The 23,974-nt window shown below is 34.0% G+C and overlaps 1 protein-coding gene across 1 annotated transcript in view; it reads right to left on the bottom strand.

Moving 5' to 3' along the window:
- Positions 1-23,719, bottom strand: part of LOC106057744 (G2/mitotic-specific cyclin-B3-like) — a 34,612-nt gene extending 10,893 nt beyond the window's left edge. Inside the window, exons 1-8 of the mRNA XM_013215065.2 lie at positions 23,416-23,719; positions 16,244-16,330; positions 15,881-16,119; positions 15,568-15,613; positions 15,348-15,482; positions 12,895-13,125; positions 10,166-10,321; positions 838-987 (exon numbers count right to left, since the gene is read on the bottom strand). Coding sequence (XP_013070519.2) covers positions 838-987; positions 10,166-10,321; positions 12,895-13,125; positions 15,348-15,482; positions 15,568-15,613; positions 15,881-16,119; positions 16,244-16,330; positions 23,416-23,484 — 1,113 coding nt within the window. The 5' untranslated portion in view covers positions 23,485-23,719. The remainder of the gene's footprint in view (positions 1-837; positions 988-10,165; positions 10,322-12,894; positions 13,126-15,347; positions 15,483-15,567; positions 15,614-15,880; positions 16,120-16,243; positions 16,331-23,415) is intronic.
- Between the last annotated feature and the right edge of the window lie 255 nt (positions 23,720-23,974).

Raw genomic sequence — 23,974 nt, 5'->3', positions numbered from 1 at the left:
GACAAGGTGTTATCTGAGAGCCAATGTGGCTTTAGAGCTGGTAAAGATACATCTGACATGATTTGTTCTGCGACAATTACAAGAAAAATGCAAAGAGCAGAGCCTAAGCCAATACACTGCCTTTGTGGACCTCACCAAGGCTTTCAACACGGTCATTTGCAATGGCCAAACTGAGATGCCCACCCTCGCTCCTATCCATTCTCAAGCAGTTTTATGAGGGAAAGAAGGCAAGATTAGACACAATGGTGACCAGTCTGATCATTTCCCAATAGAAAATGGTGTGAAGCAGGGCTGTGTACTTGCTCCTACTCTTATTCGCTACCTTCTTTGGCATAATGCTGGGTCAAAAGAGGCAGCGATTGCACAAATGCATCTACGGCAGATTTCGTTCAGACGGCAATGTATTCAATCTTTGAACTCTTCTGTCCCACACAAAAACAAAAATGGTCATAAGGGAGCTTCTCTATGCTGATGATTGCAACCTTCTAGCTCAAAATGAACATGATCTCCTGATTGGGTCAACGAATTTGCATATGCTGCTGCCTCTTTCGGTTTATCTGTAAACCTCAGGAAAACAGAAGTCATATTCCAGAAATTACCCAATAAAACCTACTCAGCCCCTACTCGAAGGCAAGCCTTATTATTTACTTAATAACATAAATATTAATGACATTCTGCAACATCACATCATCCCTCGGTTGTGAAAAAAGTTGAGAAAATGTTGCTTTGCATATATTTTACATTATCAAAAAGAACGTAAATATCTATTAAACCTTGTTACATAAAATGATTAAGCTATTATGCCATAATTACAGGGATCCTGAATTGTTCACTTACCCAAACTCCTTCCTTCCTCATCTTCATAGCAATGTAGAGTGCTGCTGCAGCCACTTTAGAGTCTTTTTCTTTTACTAAGTCATACTCCATTAAGGACATTTCCAAAATAAATCTAGCTAAGGTCAGTGTTTCTATGGACAGTCTAGCCACCTGAAATGAAAGGTTTTGTTCTAATAATTTTGTCTATTCATTTTATAATTTCCTGGTCCAATTACATGAACTTACCCATGTATGTCATAACTTGTTTATGCTTGACATTTTGCCTAAGCAAAGGGACTTCTTTTTCTTCTTCTAGCCAGCTTTTTGCTGCTGAGCTGTTAGCTCTTTTGCAGAATGTGACAAGGAAAAATAGTGTGCTGTTTTGAGCAAAGGGACCCAATAGCCATGTATGCATGTTTTGGAGAGAATTTTAGACAATTTTAAAACAAAGCTTTCTAAAACTTGTTTCTCACTAAGTATATATATATAATATAAAATAGTATCTCAAATTACAGATGTTAATTCAAAAGAGAAGATAAAATTACATCCTACGCATATCCATGAGTCATGAGTCTTGCATATTATTCAGATAGTTGCTTCTTATAAATAAATGTTCCTTCAAAAATATCTGTTTAACTAGTCGTGCATGTTTGTCAATTACTTGAACTCTGCTAAGTCAGTTTTTCTGGCTGATTCAGGCTACCCATTCCAAGCTCTAATTAGGGAAAAAGAAGCAATTGCACAATTTGTACTAGCATATGGAATAAGAAATGTCCCTTTATCTGTGTCTTGGAGTAGTTTTATTAGTTTTCTTTCATGTATTAGTAAATTATGTGTGTAGAAGCTTTCCTAACAGTAAATAATTAGGACCATGAAGAATCACAAAGTACCAGGAGAGGACCAAATTACAGCAGAACTAATTAAATATGGAGGAAAAGACATTCCCAAATTCAGGAACTAATCAAGAATTTGGGAAGAAGTAATACAATAATACAATGCACAAAAAAGATCCAAGCTCAAGTGCTGTAATTACAGAGGAATTTCTCTACTAAAAAGATTCTGCCTAAGCTTATAACAAGAGACCTGGAAAATACTCAGAAGACTAAGACTGCTTTATTGATCCTTACGAAAATTTGTTGTGATTACAAGGACTCTTCTCATATAAAGACAACACAACAGAAAAATACACAAATACAACAAACAACATAAAGAGTTCATTCAGCGACTACACACTGGTATCTTGGTGCTTTTCATGTATCCTGATCAATGAATGGCAGTGATAAGAGTCTGACCGAGTGAGGTACGAATGAGTTTTTGTACCGCTCCGTTCTTGTTTTGATTGACAGTAGTCGCCCACTTCGCGACGACCTGATGTAGTTCTGATGGAGCGGGTGGCCGTTGTCTTCCATGATTTTTTATCTTAGGTGACTACCAATGTGGTTTCAGAACCAATAAATCCAAACTGATGACATTTTCACACTAAGATGTATCACTAAGATGAAAAATGCCATGAATACAACATACCAATCCACCAATTATATTATATATATATATATATATATATATATATATATATATATATATATATATATATTATATATATATATATATATATATATATATATATATATATATATATATATATATATATATATATATATATTATATATATATATAATATATATATATATATAAAGATTATAAAATGGCTTATGACAGTATCAAAATGAAATATCTATATGACACTCTACAAGATTTTGGAATACATAACAAACTGACAAGACTTGTACACATGACATTAAACAACTCAAAAAGTAAATTCATAATACAAGGAGAACACTCACAGGAATTTAGGATTAAACGAGGATTAAGACAAGACAACTCACTTTTTTGCGTGCTCTTTAATCTGACACTGGAGAGAGTTACAGAAAATACATACATAAACACAAGGGGAACTATTAGTACTTCAGGAGAGTCCACAACCAACAGGGACGATGTACAGCCAACCTCTACAATACCTTGCCTCTGACACTGCTTTATTGGGTAAAAAGGCTTCTTACATTGCTAGAGCTTTCACACAGAAGAAGCATCTCGACCAGCAAGACTTTAGGTCAATGACAGTAAAACCAATGACGAGACAATCAGACAGATGGACAATATATCAAACTCAAAGACCACAAATGTCCAAACTTTTAAATATCTAGGCAGTACAATTGATTTAAAAAATGACCTACTTTTACTAACAGAAATAAAGGAAAGAATAGCAGGAGACAACAGAGCATTTTATAGCTCCCATCATTTACTTAAGAGAAAAACAATATCAAGAAAAACCAAGAAAATGATATACGAAAGCATAAAAAGACTAGCAGCAATGTATGAAAGTGAGACCTGGACACTGACAAAGACAATGGAAAATCTAAATACTTGGGAACGAAAAATTCGTAGGAAAATCTATGGTGCTATACAAGATGAAACAGGGTGGAGGTTTGATTTGATTTTGGGCACATTGGCACAATTTAGGCCACGTCATGCCTGCAGTCCCTTAAGGACTACTCTCTCTCTACATAACAAGGGCTAAATTCTATACAGTTAAATCATTAAAATCAAGGTCTATTCACAGTTAAAATAGTAAAGGTAGTAAAAATTTAATAATTCGGTAAAAATCTAATGTAAATAGTACATGTTTACAAGAACAGGGTGGAGGACACGCACTAACCATGAGATAAATCAATTGTATGAAGACCCACAGATAGTGACAGAAAAAAAAAAAAAACAGAAAGGGCAACTTAAAAAATGTCATAACAGGAGCTAAAATTGTATACAGGCAAAAACCAAAAGGCAGGTGACCCAAAGGCAGGCCGCAGACCATGAACGTAATGGATTGATGATATGGAGGCAGATCTATATATAGTTTGTCCATCATGGTTTGATGATGACCACTTTAGTCATTCAGGGGGCTGAGAGCATTGAACTGGGTTTTTGTGCCTCCTCATGTCTCATGTGGCTGCACACTAGGCAGGTTATTCCAGCTGGAGCTAGTGTCATTGGCCTTGCTTTTCTTCTGCAGCACTTTTTTTCCACAGCCATTTGTGCGACAGTTTTTACAGCATGAAGCTATGATGCTCTGTCATGTGCTTCTGTCTCCCAGGTGGATGGGTCAATGCTGAACCCTTTCTGAGAAGCTTTGAGGGTGTCCCTAAAGCATTTTCTTTGTCCACCTTGTGAGCACTTTCTTTCCCTCAATTGACCCTACCCCTAACAGGAGTCATTTAGAAATGTGACTATCTTCCATTCTGTAGATGTGTCCTGCTCATCTTAGCTGGGACTGCATCAGGATTGTGTGGATGCTTTGCAGACCTGCTCTTCGAAGGACTTCAGTATCTGGTATTTTTTCTTTCCATTTGACAATATTTTTCTTAGTTCATATATAATGTGGGATTTGATACTGCTTCCCAGACGGATCAATTTAAGATACACAACTGTCTGGCCAGGGCCAGTAGAGTAGACGCCTCCAAGTGAGAGTGAGGTAAAATAATCACTTCACATACCTACAAAAATAAGTGTCTACCATGTAGTGGTTATCAAAGCCCTTCTATATGAATCTGAGACATAGTACTATACAGAAAGAAGCTAAGACTTCTTGAACTCTTACATGGAAAATAGGATGGCAAGACAGGACCACAAATAGCAATGTCCTAGTGAATGTCAGTATGTAGAATATAAAGGAACTGCTTATAGTTTTGACAGCTATGCTGGGCAGGGTGCATATCAGATGTGGAATGTTTGCCAAAGCAAATTTTTTTTTTGTGATATGAAAGGTGGTCAGCATTACAGTGGTTTAACTCTCTCTCCGTGATTATTTGTCCATGTTTTGAAGGAATTCTTCATTTTGCTACCCTGTTATGATTGGGTTTCAATCGCTTTGTTGTTTTTTATCAGAAAATGTATTTGGTATAGAATTAAAGGGAAATGCATGCTCTTTGTATATAATTCAAAGCCAAGTTTAGAAAATTAAACAATTTAATTAAATGAAGAAGCTGGTTGTTATTACAAAGACTGTAGGATACACATTTGGGACAATAAAAAAATCCACTGCCAATAACAGATGTAGACGTGAAAAGAGAACCTAAATCAACCATAGCTGAATAACAGTTTTGTCTGTGCTAGATGTGGCAAAATATGTAGGTCACAGCTGGGACTGCTTAGCCACATGAAATACTGTACTCAATCTTCGGACTCATAAGAAAAATGTCATCCATCAAAATGTCTTTTTTTTGTCTAGAGAAAATTTTATTTCAAATAAGATATCAAGCTATGTAATAGAATCTTATTTTGGTACTTAAATATTTGGTAAAAATAATGGCTGGTTTTATTATCTAGATTTCACAATAACAATAGCCTGAATTAACCTGTTAAACCCGCCAGCCCGATTTATTGGGCTGCGCATTAAAAAAATCCATGCCTCGCCTGCTCGATATATCAGTCTTGCACCTTCTCTTAAACCTACAGTCCATAATACAAAATGGATGTTCCATTTTTTGTAGGCTAAAGGGAAAAAATTCCAAATAAAAAATCCATTCCAACATGCTTCAATTCCAAATAAAAAATCCATTCCAACATGCTTCAAATAAAAAAATAGTTTCACCATATTCTAAAGAGTGAAAATTGTTTAAAATTAGCAGTGTTTGTTAACGAAACACCAAACTGGTGATTGCCAGCAACTAGTTTAGCATGTGATACTCTCAGCAACTCAGTTGTGAAATGGTTAATAAACATTTCCTAAACTTATAGCCTGCTCTTTGTAGATGAAATGAATTAATCATTTTTAACTATGCAATTTAAATTATTTTAATCCAACCTTTATAAGAGTGCTAAGTAAAGTAATTTAAAGAATGTTGAAATAAATTATTATATATATTTTTTCCCCAACAGTCTAACACAAACTAGAATTTTTTTTAATACTGTAAATACATAAATGTTAACCTTTATGAATATTGAAAGTTAAACTGGTTTCATAGAAATGTATAAGCATTAACTATTTTTATGATCAAATCTGATTCTATTTCCTAAACTCCTAACTTGCTCTTTGCTGCTGAGCTATTGGCTCTTTTGTATTCTGTACAAATAAAAGTGCTGTTTTCAGCTTTATTTAATTCAGGGTTAGTAGCACTTTTCCATGACAACATTTAAGAATATTTTAGGAGATTTTTTAAGGATGAAATGTATGATTATATATATATATGTATATATGTATATATATGTATATATATGTATACATGTATACATGTATATATATATGTATATATATGTATATATATGTATATATATGTATATATATGTGTATATATGTATATATATGTATATATGTGTATATATGTATATATATATGTATATATATGTATATATGTATATATGTATATATATATATATATATATATATATATATATATATATATATATATATATATATATATATATATGTATATATATATGTATATATATTTGTTTGATTGCAATATCCTAATCAGAGTGCTTTTTTAGTACGTGGCTACTAAATTTAACCATTCAATCATGACGTCACGTGAAGCGTCTTGAATACAATTTAGTCTTAAAATCGTAAAGTTAATTTTAAAGCCTGTTACTAAACAAACAGTTTATATTTTTAAAACAATTATGTTGATGTAATAGATGTGTGTAGGAATTAAAAAATAATTAACATTTTTTAATTTTGAAAAGTAAATTGGATTAGGCGTTGAGGCGCTCCATGGGACCCCGTGTTGGTGTTTTCCATGCATAAGTTATGGCGTCACATGTAGTGTCTAGTAAGAGTTAAGGTTATTTTTTCTGAATTTTTGGAAAGTTTCAATTAAGATTAAATGATTTAAATATATGCAATAAAATATTTTCATAATTAATAATTGTAAATGAACATTTTTAACATCTTTCATTATTAATTTTTTTGTAATTTTACTTTACATTGTTTGAGGCATTTCAGTGGACAACACTTCGTTTGTTTACAAATGGTGTCCTAGTTTGCGTCTGTTAAGTCCAAATAGATTTTAATGATACTTTGTTAAAGATTTTACAGTGTCAGATAATATTAGCTACATCTAAAATAAATAATAGCGGTAGTGTTTAGAAATATTAAATAATTAAAATTTACTTATTACTGTAAATAAGATTTGATCTATTTGATTTTTCGTTTGAGGCGCATCTCAGACTTTAAAACTTTTAAGAGCTAGACTAGATAGATCTAAACCTAGTATTTTTTCATCTAATTCATTATCTAGATTTACTCTAGACCTAGATCTAAAATCTAATTAATCATGATTATCTAGATCTATTTACTCTTGATCAAGACTATTCAAGAATTACTCACTTAGATCCAATGATCTAATTCCTTAACTAGATTTAGATCTAGACTAGATTATTAGATTAAATCTTTAATGAGTCTAGACTAGGTCTAATTCTAGATAATGTATATGCAAAAGCATAAATTTCAGTATCTAAAGACTAATAACAATAAAGACAGTTATATTATCATCAATTATGCTAAAATACAATGAACTTATTAATTGGTTTTTGTTAAATTATCAAGTGGTGTTCCGGTGATGCACCTGTGACGCAAAAGGGGGTTCCCTTGAATGGACGCTGCTGTCAAAATCTACAACTTGCAATTAATTTTCTATTGATAATTCTTAAAGTAAGTTGAAGAAGTAAAAACAGTTGAAATGAAACCAAAAAATTCAACTTTAATTTTTAGCCTAATGTGACACTTTTTGGCACCAGTACTGGAGAAACACTCATATATTTATATATATGTATGTGTGTGTTCTGCCCGTTTGTGTGATACATTGTAAAACATACACAAAACTATGCAAATTTATCTAATCAATTATTATAACTTGTTTTTGGAAATAAATATCTTGCCAACATCCCAACCAGAACAGAAACAATGTCAGCTGTGATATGTCCACAGAAAATGTATTATCTTTTAATCAAGTAACAACTTGACTGTCATCCCAAACCTCTAACCTCTAACAACCATTTTTTCTTTCAAAGATGTAATAAAGAACATTACAAATTGTTCCTATTACATTTTTTTTTAAAGAAACAAGCTTCTTATCTTATATAATACAGATGTTACTTCAAAAAAGAAGATGATTACGTCCTACGCACCATGCATTTAGTCATGCATACTAACCAATGACTTAATTCTGCCAAGTCACTGGTTTTCCTGGCTAGCTCAGTCAACCCATTCCATGCTCTAATAGCACTAGGGAAGAAAGAGTATTTGTACAAATTTGTCCTAGCAAATGGGACGAGGAACGTGCCTTTATCTTTGAGTCTTTCAGAGTATTTTATTAAATTTTGTTTTTGTATTTGAAGATTATGGTTCAGTGTTTTATGTATAATTGCTACTTTACTTTTGAGTCTTCTGTCCTGAAGGCTTTCTAAATTTAGTGATTTTACTAAGGGTGTTACTCTAGTCAAATGTGAATATTCATTTGTTATGAATCTCACTGCTCTATTTTGTGATTGTTCCAGTTTCTTAATGTTTTCTTGAGTTGCCTTCATAATGTGTATTCTTTGTGGTGGAAATGTACATTTTTAGTTCCTATGTGTATCTTATAGATACTAGAGCCATGGTGTGCATTTGATGTCATGTTTTATTCTTTTATTAACAGTGCTTAAATCCTCCTTATAAACAGAACCTGAAATATATAGGCCTATTTGTATGTTTAGAGGGGGGAATGGTATTAGGCATATTAGCGGGTTTTTTTTTTTCAAGCATAATTACTTTTTCAACTATGTAGTTTCCCGGGCTTTTACTACCGAAAATTTTTTTACAGACGTTTCACAGCTGTGTGCGAAATATTTGGTTACATCTACACTAGATCTAAGCCATTAAAATTTTGCGGACTTTTCACGGCTGTGAGAGTTATCTTCACTAGATTCTAGTGATTTAGCTCAAGTCTAGAACTAAGTCACTAAATTTGCGGACTTTTCATGGCTGTGTGCGAATTAGATTCACTGATTTGATTTGATTTTTTGATTTGAGGCACATCGGCACAATTTAGGCCATGTCGTGCCTGCAGTCCCTTAAGGACTACTCTCTCTCTAAACAACAAGGGCCAGATTCTATACAGTCATATAATTAAAATCAAGGTCTATTCACAGTTAAAATAGTAAAGGTAGTAAAAATTTAAATATTTGGTAAAAATCTAATGTAAATAGTGCATGTTCACAAATTCAGAAATCAGATCTTCGTAGATAGCCCCACTTCCCGAATAAAGCCCAGTACCTTCCCAGGGTCGACATTATTAAATAGTGTTTTTAGATTAGTGGCTCTAAAATATTTCGCCCTGACATCCTGGTATCTGGGGCAATCAACGAGGAAATGTTCCACGGTGAGGCGAGAGTCACAATACTCGCAAAGTGGGGGCTCCTCTCTCTTCAGTAGATTCACTGAATCTACTGTAAATCTAGACTCTAGATAACTTTTAGGGACTTTTCGCAGCTGTGTGCAAAATATTTTCGTTAAATCTACAGTAGATCTAGACTCTTGATCTAAGTCACTAAAATTTGGGGGGGCTTTTCACTGCTGTGTGCAAATTTTCTCTAGATTCCAGTGATTTAGCTAGATTTTAAGTAATCTAGACATTAGATGTACCAAGATCATTAAATTGACTAAAATTAATGGAGTTTTCAGGTTAGGTGCAAATTATCTTCACTAGATCTAGCTCTAGATACTATTAGTAGGTAGATGATTTACGGACTTTCCATGCGAAGTCACTCTTACTGTTACAAGAGGTGAGGGAGAATCCTGAGGGGTGTAAGACTACACATTAGGCTGGTAATTGCTCTAATTACAGTCCCTACAAAATAGATCTAGGGCATCTTCAGTCCTAACAATGTAAGGAAACAACCATTTCTGCGATGCCTTCAAAAAATAATGCCAGGTAAAATGCTTGCTTGAGCCAAGGCCATCTTCAATCATGAGGTCGCGCTTCACAAGTGGGTGAAAGGCGGTGTAATTGCGCTACTGGTCAGCTCATTAGCACAGCAGCTCGTAATGTCATGCAATCAGAATGCCTAGTAACGCTGTTGTTTTTCCCCTTAACATTTTTAGCAAGAAATAAGCAAAATTTAAAAAAATATTGGGTACAAATTTTAGGAGAGTGGACAAAATTTTAGGAGAATTCTGGCAATTTTAAGGCCAATTTTAGGAGACTTCTTTTATTTTTTTTTTAGGAGATTTTAGAAGTGCTACAAACCCTGTTTACTGCCATTAACTCTGAATTTTTATAAATTTTGGTTTTGAATAAATAAAAACTAATATTCTTACCTTTGAATATCTCCGTAGAAATCTGTATGATATAGGGACACCCAGATCAAAATTGACCTTTCTCAGTAACTCCATCTCCATTTGGATAAACTCATCTTTATCAAAAGCATTATCACATATGTAGATAAAGTCTTCAATAAGAGGAGGGCAGCGTTCCTTAAAAAAGAGCATAAAAGAATACAGAATTGACACTTTACATGAAAGGCAAGAGTTTTTTAATATAAAAAGTGAAATGTTAACTTGTAGAGCACGAGTAGGATATTAAGTTGAGTAAAGTTCCCCTTTCAGACCTTGTATTCTATAGGACAGATGATGTAAAGGTCATCTGTTTCTGTGGCCTACGAATCGAGGGTGTCATGTAGCCAGCACAACAAACAACCGCCTTTATTTTCCCTGACTAATGTCCATTAGAGCTGGGTGGACTCAGAGGCGCCCAAAGATTCTAAAATTAAAAATTCCAGTCTTCACCAGGATTCAAACCCTAGACCCCCAGTTCGGATGGCAAGCTCTTTACCACTCAGCCACCGCTCCTCCACGAGTAGGATATAACACTAATATTAACTCATTGAGTGCAGAGCGTCTATCCCATAGACGGTCTGTCTGCCCTAAATGCACGGAACGTCTATCCCATAGACGTTCTTACCCTACCTTTGTTTCGTTGCATTTTTAAATTAAAATTTTTAACTAACAACAGCGGAACTATTTTTACTTTATAAAAGAGTTCTTCATCCTTTGTTTACATAGAAATGAGAAGCTTTTGGCTTTATTTAGACATTTATTTATTACTTTTTTTACAATGTAAAAAAATGTCGCCATGACTACGCTAGTCCAAGACACACCCACAAAGTTGACTTCTGAAGAAACTTTATAATTATTCTAAAATTTATCACAAATAAATAGTAATAATGAAGAATTTGATCTAGATATAAGCTTTCATCTATAGACTTGGACTCTAGATCTAGATATATCTCTAGATCATATCTAGATCTAAGCTTATGGTAAATAAAAAGAAAGGAAATGGTAGATCTACATCCAAATAATCATCCATTTTTCCCCATTTTCTTTTTTTTTTTAGTATTGTTTATCTGTAAAAATCTACATCATGGCTATGCTTGTCCAAGACACACCCACAATGTTTACTACTGAAGAAGCTTTATAATTATTCTAAAATTTATCACAAATAAATAGTAATAATGAAGAATTTGATATAGATATATAGATTAGATTCAGGTAGGTCTAAATTTAGCGTATTTATATCTATATTATTAGTATTTAGATCTAAATCTATTATTGTCAGTAATTTAAGTGTAGTCTGTAGATCGAGATTGACTAGATCTAAGCTTTTATCTATAGACTTGGACTCTAGATCTAGATATATCTCTAGATCTTATGGTAAATAAAAAGAAAGGAAATGGTAGATCTACATCAAATAATCATCCACTGTGGGCATTTTTTCCCCATTTTCTTTTTTTTTTAGTATTGTTTATCTGTAAAAATCTACAACATCATGGCTATGCTTGTCCAAGACACACCCACAATGTTTATTACTGAAGAAGCTTTATTATTGTTTTATTTATACTTCTATGAATTGTAATAATGAAGATCTTGATGAAGATTTAGCATAGGATGAAGCAGACTTGGACATTATTAGCATTTAGATTTAGATCTAGTATTGCCTTATATGCTTAGACCTTAGCCTTAGACTAGGGCTAGGTCCTGAATGTAGATCAAGGTTGACTAGATCTATGCTTTTATCTTTACACCTTTGTAGATTCCTATAGAACTAAGCCTAAGATAAATGAAAACAACAGAAATGGCAGATCTAAATCCAATATTCATCCACCATGCTGGGCCTTTTCTTGGTATATTTTCTAGCAATTTTTTTAGTATTGTTTTTTGGTAAAAATCATCACCATCACAATACTGGTTCAAGTTGCACTCCAAAAGGTTTACTACTAAATAAAAGTAAAATATAAAACTATTCTAAATCCATAATTTATCACTAGGAACAGTAATAATGATCTATTAGATGTCTAAATCTTAGGTAAAATGAATTAGGATTTTTATTGTCCTTCATCTAGTTAGAGATTTAGGCTTTGATCTCTCGCTAGCCTATGTCTTGCACTGGTCTAGTATTAGAATGAAAGATGTTCTAGGCAAATAAAAAGAAGACAGATCTAGATCTATATCCCATTGATTCAAATGTACATAATATTTGAGTGCATTTGGTTGATAGATTTAGTACTGGTATCTATTGTTATTGGTAGTAATGAAAAGCGCAATAATTTTCACTTTTTTTCAGTAAAAAACCAGGTAAAAATAATATAATCAATGATTCATCATCTTTTATTGACTGTTTTATCACATTTCTTTTTGAAAATGCTGTAAATAGTCTAAATATGCTGTTTCAACAGTAATACAAAGAACAAAATGTAAATTTAGGTCTCAAAAGTTCTAAAGTTGGCATCCATTTTTTTTTTCTGAGTGTCATATTATTTAGATTATAATTTGTATCTTATATTTAAATAGAAAGATGTTTACATTTTCACATTCTCCATTCATTTACCTTTACTTTGATACCAAATATGTTACTATAGCATTATTGGTACTTAAAAAATAAATTTTTGTTTTAGCCATGTTTGGAACATTTTCTTATTTTTTAAAAAAAAAAAGCATTTTTTTGAAAAAAAAAACACCGCAGTCAAAGAGTTAAGAAATACTGTACTCACATCAAATTTGGATGAAACAAAAATGGCTGACGCCCCAATGAGCTGTAGCATTTCTTTGTTGACAGTAATCCTAGACAGATATATATCGGTCAACTTCACAGCCAGATATAATGTCTCATGGTTGAGTTCAAAACTCTCCTGTACCTCAACCATCCAGTCAACTAAGATAGCCCTCATACCAGCACTGATTGTAGACTGGCGATCCAGGTAGGGTGGAATGATAAACATATTCTACAAGAAAAATAAAAAGTACACTCTTTCACATCTAGACCTTTTGCATCAATTGCACAATATTTACAGTATAGAAATTGAACAATTATAAGAAAATGTGCTAAATGTGACTTTTTAAATGCTTCATAGTATGAGGTTAACAATCCTGTAGTTTTCTTCTTCTAGCCAGCTTTATTGCTGCTGAGCTGTGAGCTCTTTTGCAGACTGTGCCAAGGAAAAAAAGTGTGCTGTTTTCTTCAGTTGTTCAGCACTGCCGTACAGGGTGTTGGTTATGTTGGGCTGTAGTGGAAGTAGGGTCTGCCTAAGGTGGATTAGGGAGGGGCATTCAAAGAGGATATGGTTTACGATTTCAAAGGGGTGGGCGCAATGTCTGCAAAGGGGTGGTTGTGTGGAGTTTATTTTGTTCAGGTGGTAATTTAATAGTGGTGTGTGTCCTGTTCTTAGTTGGAAGATTGTAGATTGTTCTTTGCGGGGGAGGAAGTTAATACTGTCCAGTTTGTTAGGCGTAGTCATTTCTCTGTACATGGCTCTGCCTGTGTTTCCTGATGCCCATTGGTTGAGCCACTCCTCTTTGTGATTGTTGACTAACATTGACCTTAGGGTGAGGTAGTTAACAGGTCTATCTGGTTGTTCCATAGATGAACCTGCCTTTGATAGCTTATCTGCCTTTTCATTTCCCATGATGCCAATGTGTAATATTGATATTTAATTTTGATATCATCTGGTGGATTATCACAATGAGTGTTGTCAACTCTCTTGGGCTGTTTGAGGTGCTGCTGTTAAGTGCTTGCAGAGTAGATTGGGAGTCTGTAAAGACAACAATATCTGATGGTGGTTGCACTCCTTCATATAATTTGTTTTCCACTGTCTGGAGTGCTATGGTAATTGCCTCAATTTCGGCTTGGAAGTTTGAGCAGTAATCACCACAGGGTGCGCTTATCTCAAAGTGTTTATTTTTAGGGAAGACCAGGAAGGCACCAAGACCAGCATTGATGGTAGCTTTGAAAGCCGATCCGTCTGTATAAATATGGATAGCTGTTTTTTGATAGTTTTCGATTATTTCAAGCGTGCCTACTTTGAGCTCCAGTGGATTTGATTCTTTTGTTAAGGTGTTATTTAGTAAATGTGTTTTGATGGTTGGTTGTTTGTAGTTTAGTCCGGGTGTAATGTTCCAAAGGACTGTCAATGCCGGGGGTGAAAGTGGGGATAAGCACCGACTTTCCAAGAAATGCTCCCATGGCTTGCGTCTCTAAATGCCTCTGACAGTCAAATCCAGCTCCTGGCCTTCACGTGTGATTTTCTCAAAAATCCGGCGGAACCTGTTCTTACAAACTGACAGGAGAAGGGATGAAAGGCGGAACACTGGCGCCTCAAACCCAGTTTAGCTTCGTGTTGATGGGGCACGTCAGCCTAAATAACGCAACCCATCATGGAGAAGGAAAACTCTTGACTCCAAACCTCCACTCTGTGGCGATACTCCCCCGTGTGGGTATCGGGGCTTGGAAATGACCAAGAGAAATAAATAACCCCACTGCCTTTCCACTTGCATTTCACTAAGTGAATAATAGTGGACCTTCCCCCCCTCTAGGTGCTTTTTGACAGAGGTCTGGATTGCACGGAGGTCCTTGTCTCACTACATTCTAATACTAGACATAAACCCATCATGAAGTGTTTTTTTTTCTAAATCTGGTGAATGTGATATCGTGAAGGGGCCTGGATCCAGGATGTGACGATTCCACAGAGCATACCCAGGGCACAGTCCACTTTAAGCTTTCTACTGCAGAAAAGTTCCATTTGGAGAGCTCTATGGATGGCGGAGAATGGACCATTGGCCAACCCCACCTTGTCCCATGGATATTCCGGTTACAGTCTTCAGACCTAGATGTTTCCTTTTATGTCAGTATTGGAGAAAATTGCCAAGACCGAAAACTCCCTTAAAATGCGGGGACTATATATTTATATATTTTAAAAAAGCCTGAGGAAACACCCAGCCTACACTAAATCCTGTAGTTATAATTTACGAGTAACCCAATGAGGTGCGATATTTACATGCCGAAAATGTTCACCAAAAACTCACTTTCATGCTGGCATAGATTACAAAATTTTTTATAAAGGAACACTGAAAAATTGATTCTGTACGACATAATCAGTCTGAGCAGAATGTTTTAATTCCCAACATTTTTCAGAAAATTACCATTAAAGTTAAAAATGAAAAGAAGTACCTCTCGTCGCCTGTAGTAATCAAATATATCCTGAGCATAGAGTCCAACATTAAATACATCAGTGTAAAGCTCCTGATCAATATCTAGTATAGTCTTATCAGATTCTTCCTGTAACTTCTCTTCAAGTGAATCTTCCTACAGATAACAGTTATTAGATTTTTTTAAAAATTCTTTAGTAATTTATAATTTGTTTTTTTTACCAAGTTTAAAAATTACTTACGACAATAACAAAAGAGAAATCTTCTTCAACTCTATCTTCAGGCACTCTGAAAGCAATAGTGTATCAATAAATAAATATTTTATGAAGAAGTCTAATGGATAAAGAAGTTAAGTAGATAGTTTTTACAGCATTACTATACTATAAAAAGTTATGAAGTAATTTTGTTTTTTAGCATTAGTAATTAAACTAGACTAGTTGTGACCAGATTTAATTTAGGAATTTAATTTTGTAGCAATAGGGCGAGTCCTGAAAAATTACCTATGAATAATGTTAAAATCTGAAATTACCAATTACAAGATACAAAACTTTTTACCCTGCTGCCAAATTTTTTAAAGCTTGGCTTCGTGATATGGAATTCTCCTGCAAGTCAGCAGCATGATTGGTAGCTGTATTGGCTTTATTCTTCAAATCTGTCTTTGTTTTACTTGTAATCTTTGTATTTTTTGCATTGTTGCCAATTGTTGGATGAATTTTACCAATTAATGGTTTGGCAGCCAAAGGTTTGACAGCAAGGGGTATTTTTTTCAAATCATCAGGTTTCTCTTTGGTTGCCTATAATAAACAAATGTTTTAATGTTTGCTTAAAATCTTTTATTACTTCAAAATATGTCTAAGGCACTACAAAATTACTAGGTACAATGTCTTTAAATGTGTTAGAAAAAAAGAAAAAAATTACGTTTGTAATATCTCCAAAAGCTGCTCTTTTGGTTGGGATTGCTCTTTTTATCTTGGCTTGTCCACCTTTGACTGGACCTTCCATAACCTAAGGAAAAGAAAAAGTCGAAAAATTACACCTAAGGCTCATGAATGTTTGTTGTAACCTCTCCTTTAGTCAAATATTAGTTGCAGAACACTGAATAGGTTCCTGAATCAGCCAGGGGAAAAAAAGTTTTATAGAGTTTAAATTTCTAACATGCATGATTAGATTAACCCAATAGCTCCTACTGCAGAACTGTGCATCTTTTATGCCCAAGTCCTATTGCAGTAGAATGTTTTGAGACATTAGCAAGTTTAAACTTTCCTTTAAGAAGGAAGAGCTCGTGTCTCATTTAGAACAAAAGTATTGTGAATTTAATGAAAACTGGATGTGCATTACTTTCTTAATCTTAATCAGTTTCAAGAATTTATTTAATGAACAGGACTGTAGCCCCAGTGTACAAGCCCCCACACAAGAAATTTAGTATTTTTGAAACATTTTTATATTCTAAAGGTATTAAAAGTATATTTTTTAAAACTTGTATTTTATTTTTTAAAGTTACTTATTTATTAGTATTAGATATTAAATATACATATTTTTTTCCAAATTTTAATTTTTCAGGCTAACCCCTCATTACCTAGGGCATGTTAATTTTTCAAACCAGAAATAGGAGCTAGATATATATGCATAGTATGAAATTTGAAAGGAACATCTGTAATTTATAAAGTAAGGCTTCTGACTTGAGTTGTGTTTGCTGAACTGCCAAAGGCAGCATAAAAAACTCCCGGGCACCCCTTGCCTAACCTGTCCACAAGAGATTGAATCAGAGATTACTAAGCACTGTCCTATATTAATTTCAGCCAATATTTGTAGTTTAGAAGACTTAAATGTAAGATGTAGACAATTGGTAAAAGAAAAAAAAAAGAATTTTTATTTTAAAACAAGAAAATTTAAAAAATTATTTAAAATCTTAAGTGTAATTGTATCAGTTTGGATCAATCATGTAATTAAATTTGAGTACATCTAGACAAACAATAATAAATCTGTGCCATTAGAAATATTTTTACCAATTGTTTTTGTTTAGAGCGATTTCATGCTTTAAGATTTCTCAATGTGATATGATCCTAACATTGTCTGGACCAATTCAGAAAAGGGGTGGAAAAAGGGAGTATCAGCATTTTATATAAAGAAAGTTGTACAACTTGAAATTAAACTTGTGAGCAAAGTGCTTATGAAAATAGGTTTATAGTTAACTATTTCAAGTGACTAATAATTTTCTACACAAGGTAAAAAGGGGACTATTTCATATTATACCAGCACATCAATATCTTTACATTGACAAGCAAAATAATTACTGCTGGACTAGAACAGCTACATTCGAGGACTATACAGCACCGTCCTTACTGCCTTGCTGTCCTGAACTCACTTTCTTACACACTTTCTCTGGTCCACAAAAGGCTTTCGATCATGACCATAACACAGGTCATATTTGAGTGTACTAGCAGTAGTGTCCCTTGTTCATTGACAGCTGTTAACTGTGTTTTTGCCTGAATCACATGTCAGTAGGCTGCACACACATTAACCCTATTGCTCCGCCAACAGAGTTACAGCAATATCTATTAATATGACTTAAAAGGAAACGTTTTCAGGAAACAGGAAAATTTTCTTTTCAACATATGGTGCCTTATTAATGAAAACAAAAGTCTTTCTAAATAGATGATTTTAAAATAAAACAAGTATCATAACAGATAATCAAGCATTCAGTTATCTCACTCAAGGTTTAAAAGTTAGTCTTTTAAATGTGAAAAGTACTTTTTGTACATTTTTTTTTACATGTAAACCCACTTTAACAAAATAAAAAATTTTGTTACTATCACATTCAGTCAAAAAAATGTTTCAATACAGGCTAAATTTTTACCACTATAATTGCTAGATTTAAAACTTCTGTTCTAGATCTAATTAGTTTTTAACCTAAAAAAAAACACTTTTAGATATCAATAAACTTGTTTCATTAGTTTAGTAGCTGACATTGCAATACATTGAGTGTGAAATTTTCTATCAAAGTACCTACACTACCTACAGGTCTATATAGACAAGACCAGGGGTCGGCAACGTTCTGAGTCGGAAGAGCAAGTACAATTTACAAAATTTCAAAGTTTTTAAAGAGCCACAAAAGTTTTTTCTTACCAACTATAAATTGTACTCACATAATTTTGTTAATGAAAAAAAAAACGTATCTTCTATTTATTCTTCAATCACAAACAATTGAGAAAACGAATTTAACGGGAGCGATGGCTTTGCAAGGTTTTAGAAAGTTTGAATAAATTTGGCTCTTAACTTGTTTTTAGTTTGAAACACGACTCTAAATTTTCATTTGTTAGTTGGCTTCCTACTTTTCTTTTAATTATATTCCTGCAAGAGAACACTTGCTCACACGAATATGTCAATCCAAAGGTAGTCAGCATTTTAAATGCCAACTTCTTCACCACACTTTATAGAAATCCATGCGCTGAATCAACTCTCTGCATTTCTTTGAAATGCTGTTCACTTTGTTGTGTTACATAAACACATTTCTGGACCTCCAACACTTCCAACTTTCTTTTCAACTCTAAATTTTCCAACCCACAAAGCTTTACTTTTTTAATTGAAAAATTGCATTTAATCCAAAAACTATTTGCGTTGAGAGGATATACTAGGAATGCTAGAATAGTTTTGTTGGTTTTGAACTGCTCAAATCTGTCAAGAAATTCATCTTTGTTTTTTTTTATAACTGCTGAATTAATTACAAGTGTAAAGAGTTGCACTGATTTTAATGTGATACTGCTTTAGACATTGAAACTTACCGCTCTAAAAAGAATTAATTTGTCTTCAAAACAAACCAATTCTTCTACCAAAACATAGGCTATGTTTCCCTTTCCTTGCTGTTTTAGATTCAGCTCATTTAACTTCTGTTATATCCACAATAAAGTAAACTTTTTGCAACTATTTGTCGTTCTCTAATTCTGGGTGATTTATGGCTTTTTCATTTAGGAATGTATTTATTTCATTCAAGCACAAAGCAAAACGTTTTAACCTTTAGAAAGCACTTGCACTTTATTGTGAAGACGGAGGTCGGAATACTGAGTCTCCATTTCCTTTAAGAAGTTTAAAACTGACGATGGTAGAATGCTTTTGACAAGATGCTGTTGACAATCTTGATTACCAAATTTATGACCTTTACTTCGGTTGGAATCGTTTTGGGCACAAAGCGCTACTTGATGTATTATGTAGTTTATTTTGCTCCAAAGAATCGTTGTCCCTTTATTTTTTCCTGTCATATTTCTGGCTTCATCAGTTGCTATTAAAATGATTTGATTTAAATTGATCTTAATGTCTTCAAGGTATTTTTGAATAGCATTTGTTCTATCGTCCCCTCTAGTTTGTCCTGAGAGCTGTAGCAATCCTAGAAGTTCTTTTGGAGCTTGGGAAGACATACCTGACAAAAAGGGTAACTTTAGCCCTCTGTATATGTTACAAAAAATAAGACAGAATAAAGCTGGATATCTTTCACCTGCAAATATGTTACGCTTGAAGACATTTTAGCTATTCTATCTTGTACTGTTTAGCGGATAGTGGCAAATTTTTTTTTTCAAGATTTAGGGTTTGTTTTTGAAATCATGAAACAGTTCCCCAGATGCATGCAGGAAGCAGTCTTGACATACCATCTGTAAATGGTTTGCCTTTTTGTGCAATTTCTAGTGGTACCGCAAAGTCTACTAGATTAGAGTTACTTGTAGATAGCTTCTAACTTTGACAAAAATAATCGCTTCTAACTCATTTACTTTAAACAACAAACAGCCAAAGCGAGAGGTGAAAATGCCAATTTGTCTTGCGTCGAAAGTGAATTAATACCTACATAGAAATATCAGACGACAGAGTCATTGGAGAGCTTCCAACGGACTGACAACACTGACGAGACGTGTCACGGGGAAGGGGTGTGGTGAAAAGCGAGTACAAGTGGCTGAGAGATAGAATCGGTGCCTAATCCTCGTTAAACATTTCAGAACTATTTAAAAAATGTTTTGATCAAATAATTCATATTTGTGTATGGAACTAAAGAGCCACAGCTTCACACCCAAAAAGCAGCATATAGCTCGCGATCCGCAAGTTGCAGACTCCAGGACTAGACTTCACTTCTATACTAGATCTAGAAAAAATCTATATTTAGTTAGTAAGTTACTCTAGATAACTAGAGAATAGATCAAATTATGCCATATATACAAGACTTATTCTAGAACATGGTGCCACAGCATGAGGCTCAGTAGCCCAAACCAATCTAAGAAAAATAGACAAGGTATAAAACATTGGTCTAAGGATAATGACAGGAGCAATAAAAACAGCCAAAAGAGTTATGGTGGAACCTGCTGCCTTGGTCTCTCTGGATGAAAGAAGAGAAAAAAATCCTTTCCCAATTCACTAAATTGGAAACATTGGAGAGGCACCCACTCAAAACTAAAATCCACAAAACTGGCACTAAAAACAGTCTCAAAAGAACTAAGTTCATTCAGGAATCTCTAAACCTAAAAAAAGAAACACCAACTTGAAAAAACTCTGAAACCATGAAACAAAACAATGAATCTCCACCCTGGGACCAAAGCTCTCTTCCTACTATTAACAGACTTGTATTGAAAATATAACCAAACAAATCTGACTACATTCCAACAGAACAAGGAAATAGGGAACTCTTTTCTATAAATTAATTACCCTAGCAATCAGTGGATCAGAGTTTATATTGATGAATCATCTTATAAAGCCACCACAAATGGAGGAGCTGGAATCCTCATTGAATGGCCTAATGGAGAAAAATCCATCACAACTGGAAAGCTCTCTGACAGCCACAAAGCAGAAAGGGAAGCACTAGAACTAGCAGAGCTCTACCACGCTAGCAAATCATCCAAGTACACAGATTGTCTTTCTAACCAATGCAAAAACTATCCTCCAAAGCTTGGAAAAACTGATACCTCCTATATAAAAAGACTCAGGACAGCACTTATAAAGCTCAACAACAACAGCAAAAAAAAACTTATTCAATGGATACCAGCACATTAGAACTAGAAGGAAATGAGAAGGCTGACACACTCGCCAAGTGTGGGAGAACAAACAAACATTGCACTATATCCAGAAGAAATGAAGAAACTAATAGTAAATAAAATAAATGAGAAATGTACAAGCCCTCATCCAAATCACAAGAAAGAAGATAGCTATTATATTTATAAGCTATCCCGACATGATCAACGTCTTAGAATCAGACAACAGAATGAGACAACATATGTTTCGAAAGCTCAAAATTGGAACCAGTGAAATCTGCCCATGTGGAGTGTCAGAGAATGCTGATCATATCCTTGCCCCAAAACACCCCAATAGAAAGAAAACTATATGGAGAGCTCCCGGATTTGGAAACCACTGTGCAGTTTATCTCATATATTGGTCTAGTCATCTGAACGCTTTAACATAAAAATAAGAACGAGGAAGAAGATCAAATTATAGTAATAATATATAGACTCTAGATCTAGTCTACTCTAGAGCTCTACTCTTGACTCTAGTCTAGGACTCTATTTACTAGTAGTCTAATCTAGATATTAGATCTAGATCTAGGGTATTTTTCATCTTCCGAACAAGTTATGGTCTGCCAACACAATTTTTAGGTTTGAATGTTTATAGCTCTGTAGTAATTAGACCCAGAAAAAAATGCTAAAATTTATAAACTCGTCATCCTTTTGTCAATAAAAAAGATGTTTTGGTTTTGTTTCACCAGACGCATATTTACAATAAAATATGTCAAAGAGGGTCAGGTCTATGAGGTCCAGTGCTGACATTAACGAACACTGTTCCCTAACTTTGTAACTTTATGAACACTAAGTACGCTAACGAACACTTCATAGTTATTGTATTTTAAAATATCTTCAATTTTCTTTTTTTTTTTAAATATCAATTTCTTTTTACACAAACTCAAGACTGACTCTTAATTTGGTCCCTTCTTTGCTTATAAATGATGCCAGAACCTGGCCATTAGACAAGTTTTACCTGGTGAGGCCCCGCATGTCTAGCCCACTCACTCTGCTCAGTGATTGTGACCTAGTTTGATACCTGATCAATCAGTAATTGTCCCTGCCATTATGTTTTTTCTGGCACTGTTAATGATGATATGCTTAGTACCTACCAGGTCAATCAACAATTATGGCACCAAGGAGAGACAGAATAATAGAGAGGAAGAGGGTCGTGTCTATCACTGCATTTGTTAATTTTAGCCTTTTTTTGCTTTAGTCAGTTTAGTACTAGTAGCCTATCATTTTAGATTCCTTTTTAAAAATTTGCAGCGCATAAGTGATTGGTGGCAAAATAGTAATAAAATCTAGTGTAACAAAAAATGTAGCATGGCTTCACAAGTCTAACAGCTCACTGTTTGTGACTGACTCAGTACTTGAGACATATCACATCTTGACCATGATGGTTTATAACTATGAATATAACTGGACCTGGTCGATCAATAAGTGTTAAAGGTCGTGGTCCAATCCATCAGATGGTAAGTCATCATCAGAGAAAAGTGAGGGCCCTAACACAGGCAAATATATATACTTTTTTAAAAAAATTTTTGAAGTCGGTGAATTTCTAGAGTCTACATTTTGTCACAGTTTGTGCAGACTTTCGGAGGCCCAGATTGAACCAAGTCTTCCAAGTCGCTTGCCGGATCTGGCCCGTGGCCCGTGGGCGTATTTTGGGCATCACTGCTCTAGAATCTAGATCTCTTATATTTTAATAATAGTACAGACGTTATTTGAAAAAAGAAGATAATTAGATCTAGAATCTATAGATCTAGTCTAGATTCTAGATCTATATCATATTATACCATAGTTGATCTCTTAATCTAATTCTAGAGAAAGTAGTGATGAATCTAGTCTCTAGACTAGTACTACTCTCTCAGTCTCACTCTCTGAGATTATTTTTATCGTTAGTATATGTGTGGATTTCTAGAAAAGTAGAATAAGAATCTATATCTATAATCTACATCTAGAATAATCTAGATAGATCTAGTCTAGACTCTAAGTCAGTAAGTCCTAGATCTAACTAACTCAACTAACTGTCCTCTAGTCTTACTCTTAGTCTACCTGTACCTTTTTCGTTGCCAGAGGTTTGCTTTGTTGAGGCCCGATGTTTTCGTTAATCTTTTTACGGGTAAACATTCTAATGATTCTTTCAATTGAGCATCAATATAAATTAGATCTAGGTCTCTAATATAGATTTAAGACTAGATCTAGATCCTCCGTGTCCTAGATTCTAAATAGATTTTAGATTTAGATCTATATCTAGATCTATATCTATATGTAGCATAAGTTAATCTATGAATGCCTTAGTTATTAGATCTAGACAAGAGAACTTGAAGTGAGTCGAGAGTATATCTCACTTTATTTTAAAATCACGTCTCTCACGGGAGTAAATATTTCATTGGCTGTTGTATTTTTATTGGCCAATCATTTTTCAGGCAACTCTTATTGGATAACCTTTTTGGGTCTTCATATTTATTATTTTTAAATCAAAGAATAGATTCAAAAGAAGTCTACTTATTTTCATGATGAATTCTACTTTAATATCCTATAGATCTATCCTAAAGCTAACTGAGCTATCGTTAACATATATGTAGCCTCTGAAATAGCAGATAATGACATCATGTCA

This window comes from Biomphalaria glabrata, chromosome 15 (genome assembly GCF_947242115.1).
Source record: "Biomphalaria glabrata chromosome 15, xgBioGlab47.1, whole genome shotgun sequence".
Lineage (NCBI taxonomy): Eukaryota > Metazoa > Mollusca > Gastropoda > Planorbidae > Biomphalaria > Biomphalaria glabrata.
This window is presented reverse-complemented; position numbering and strand designations above follow the sequence as displayed.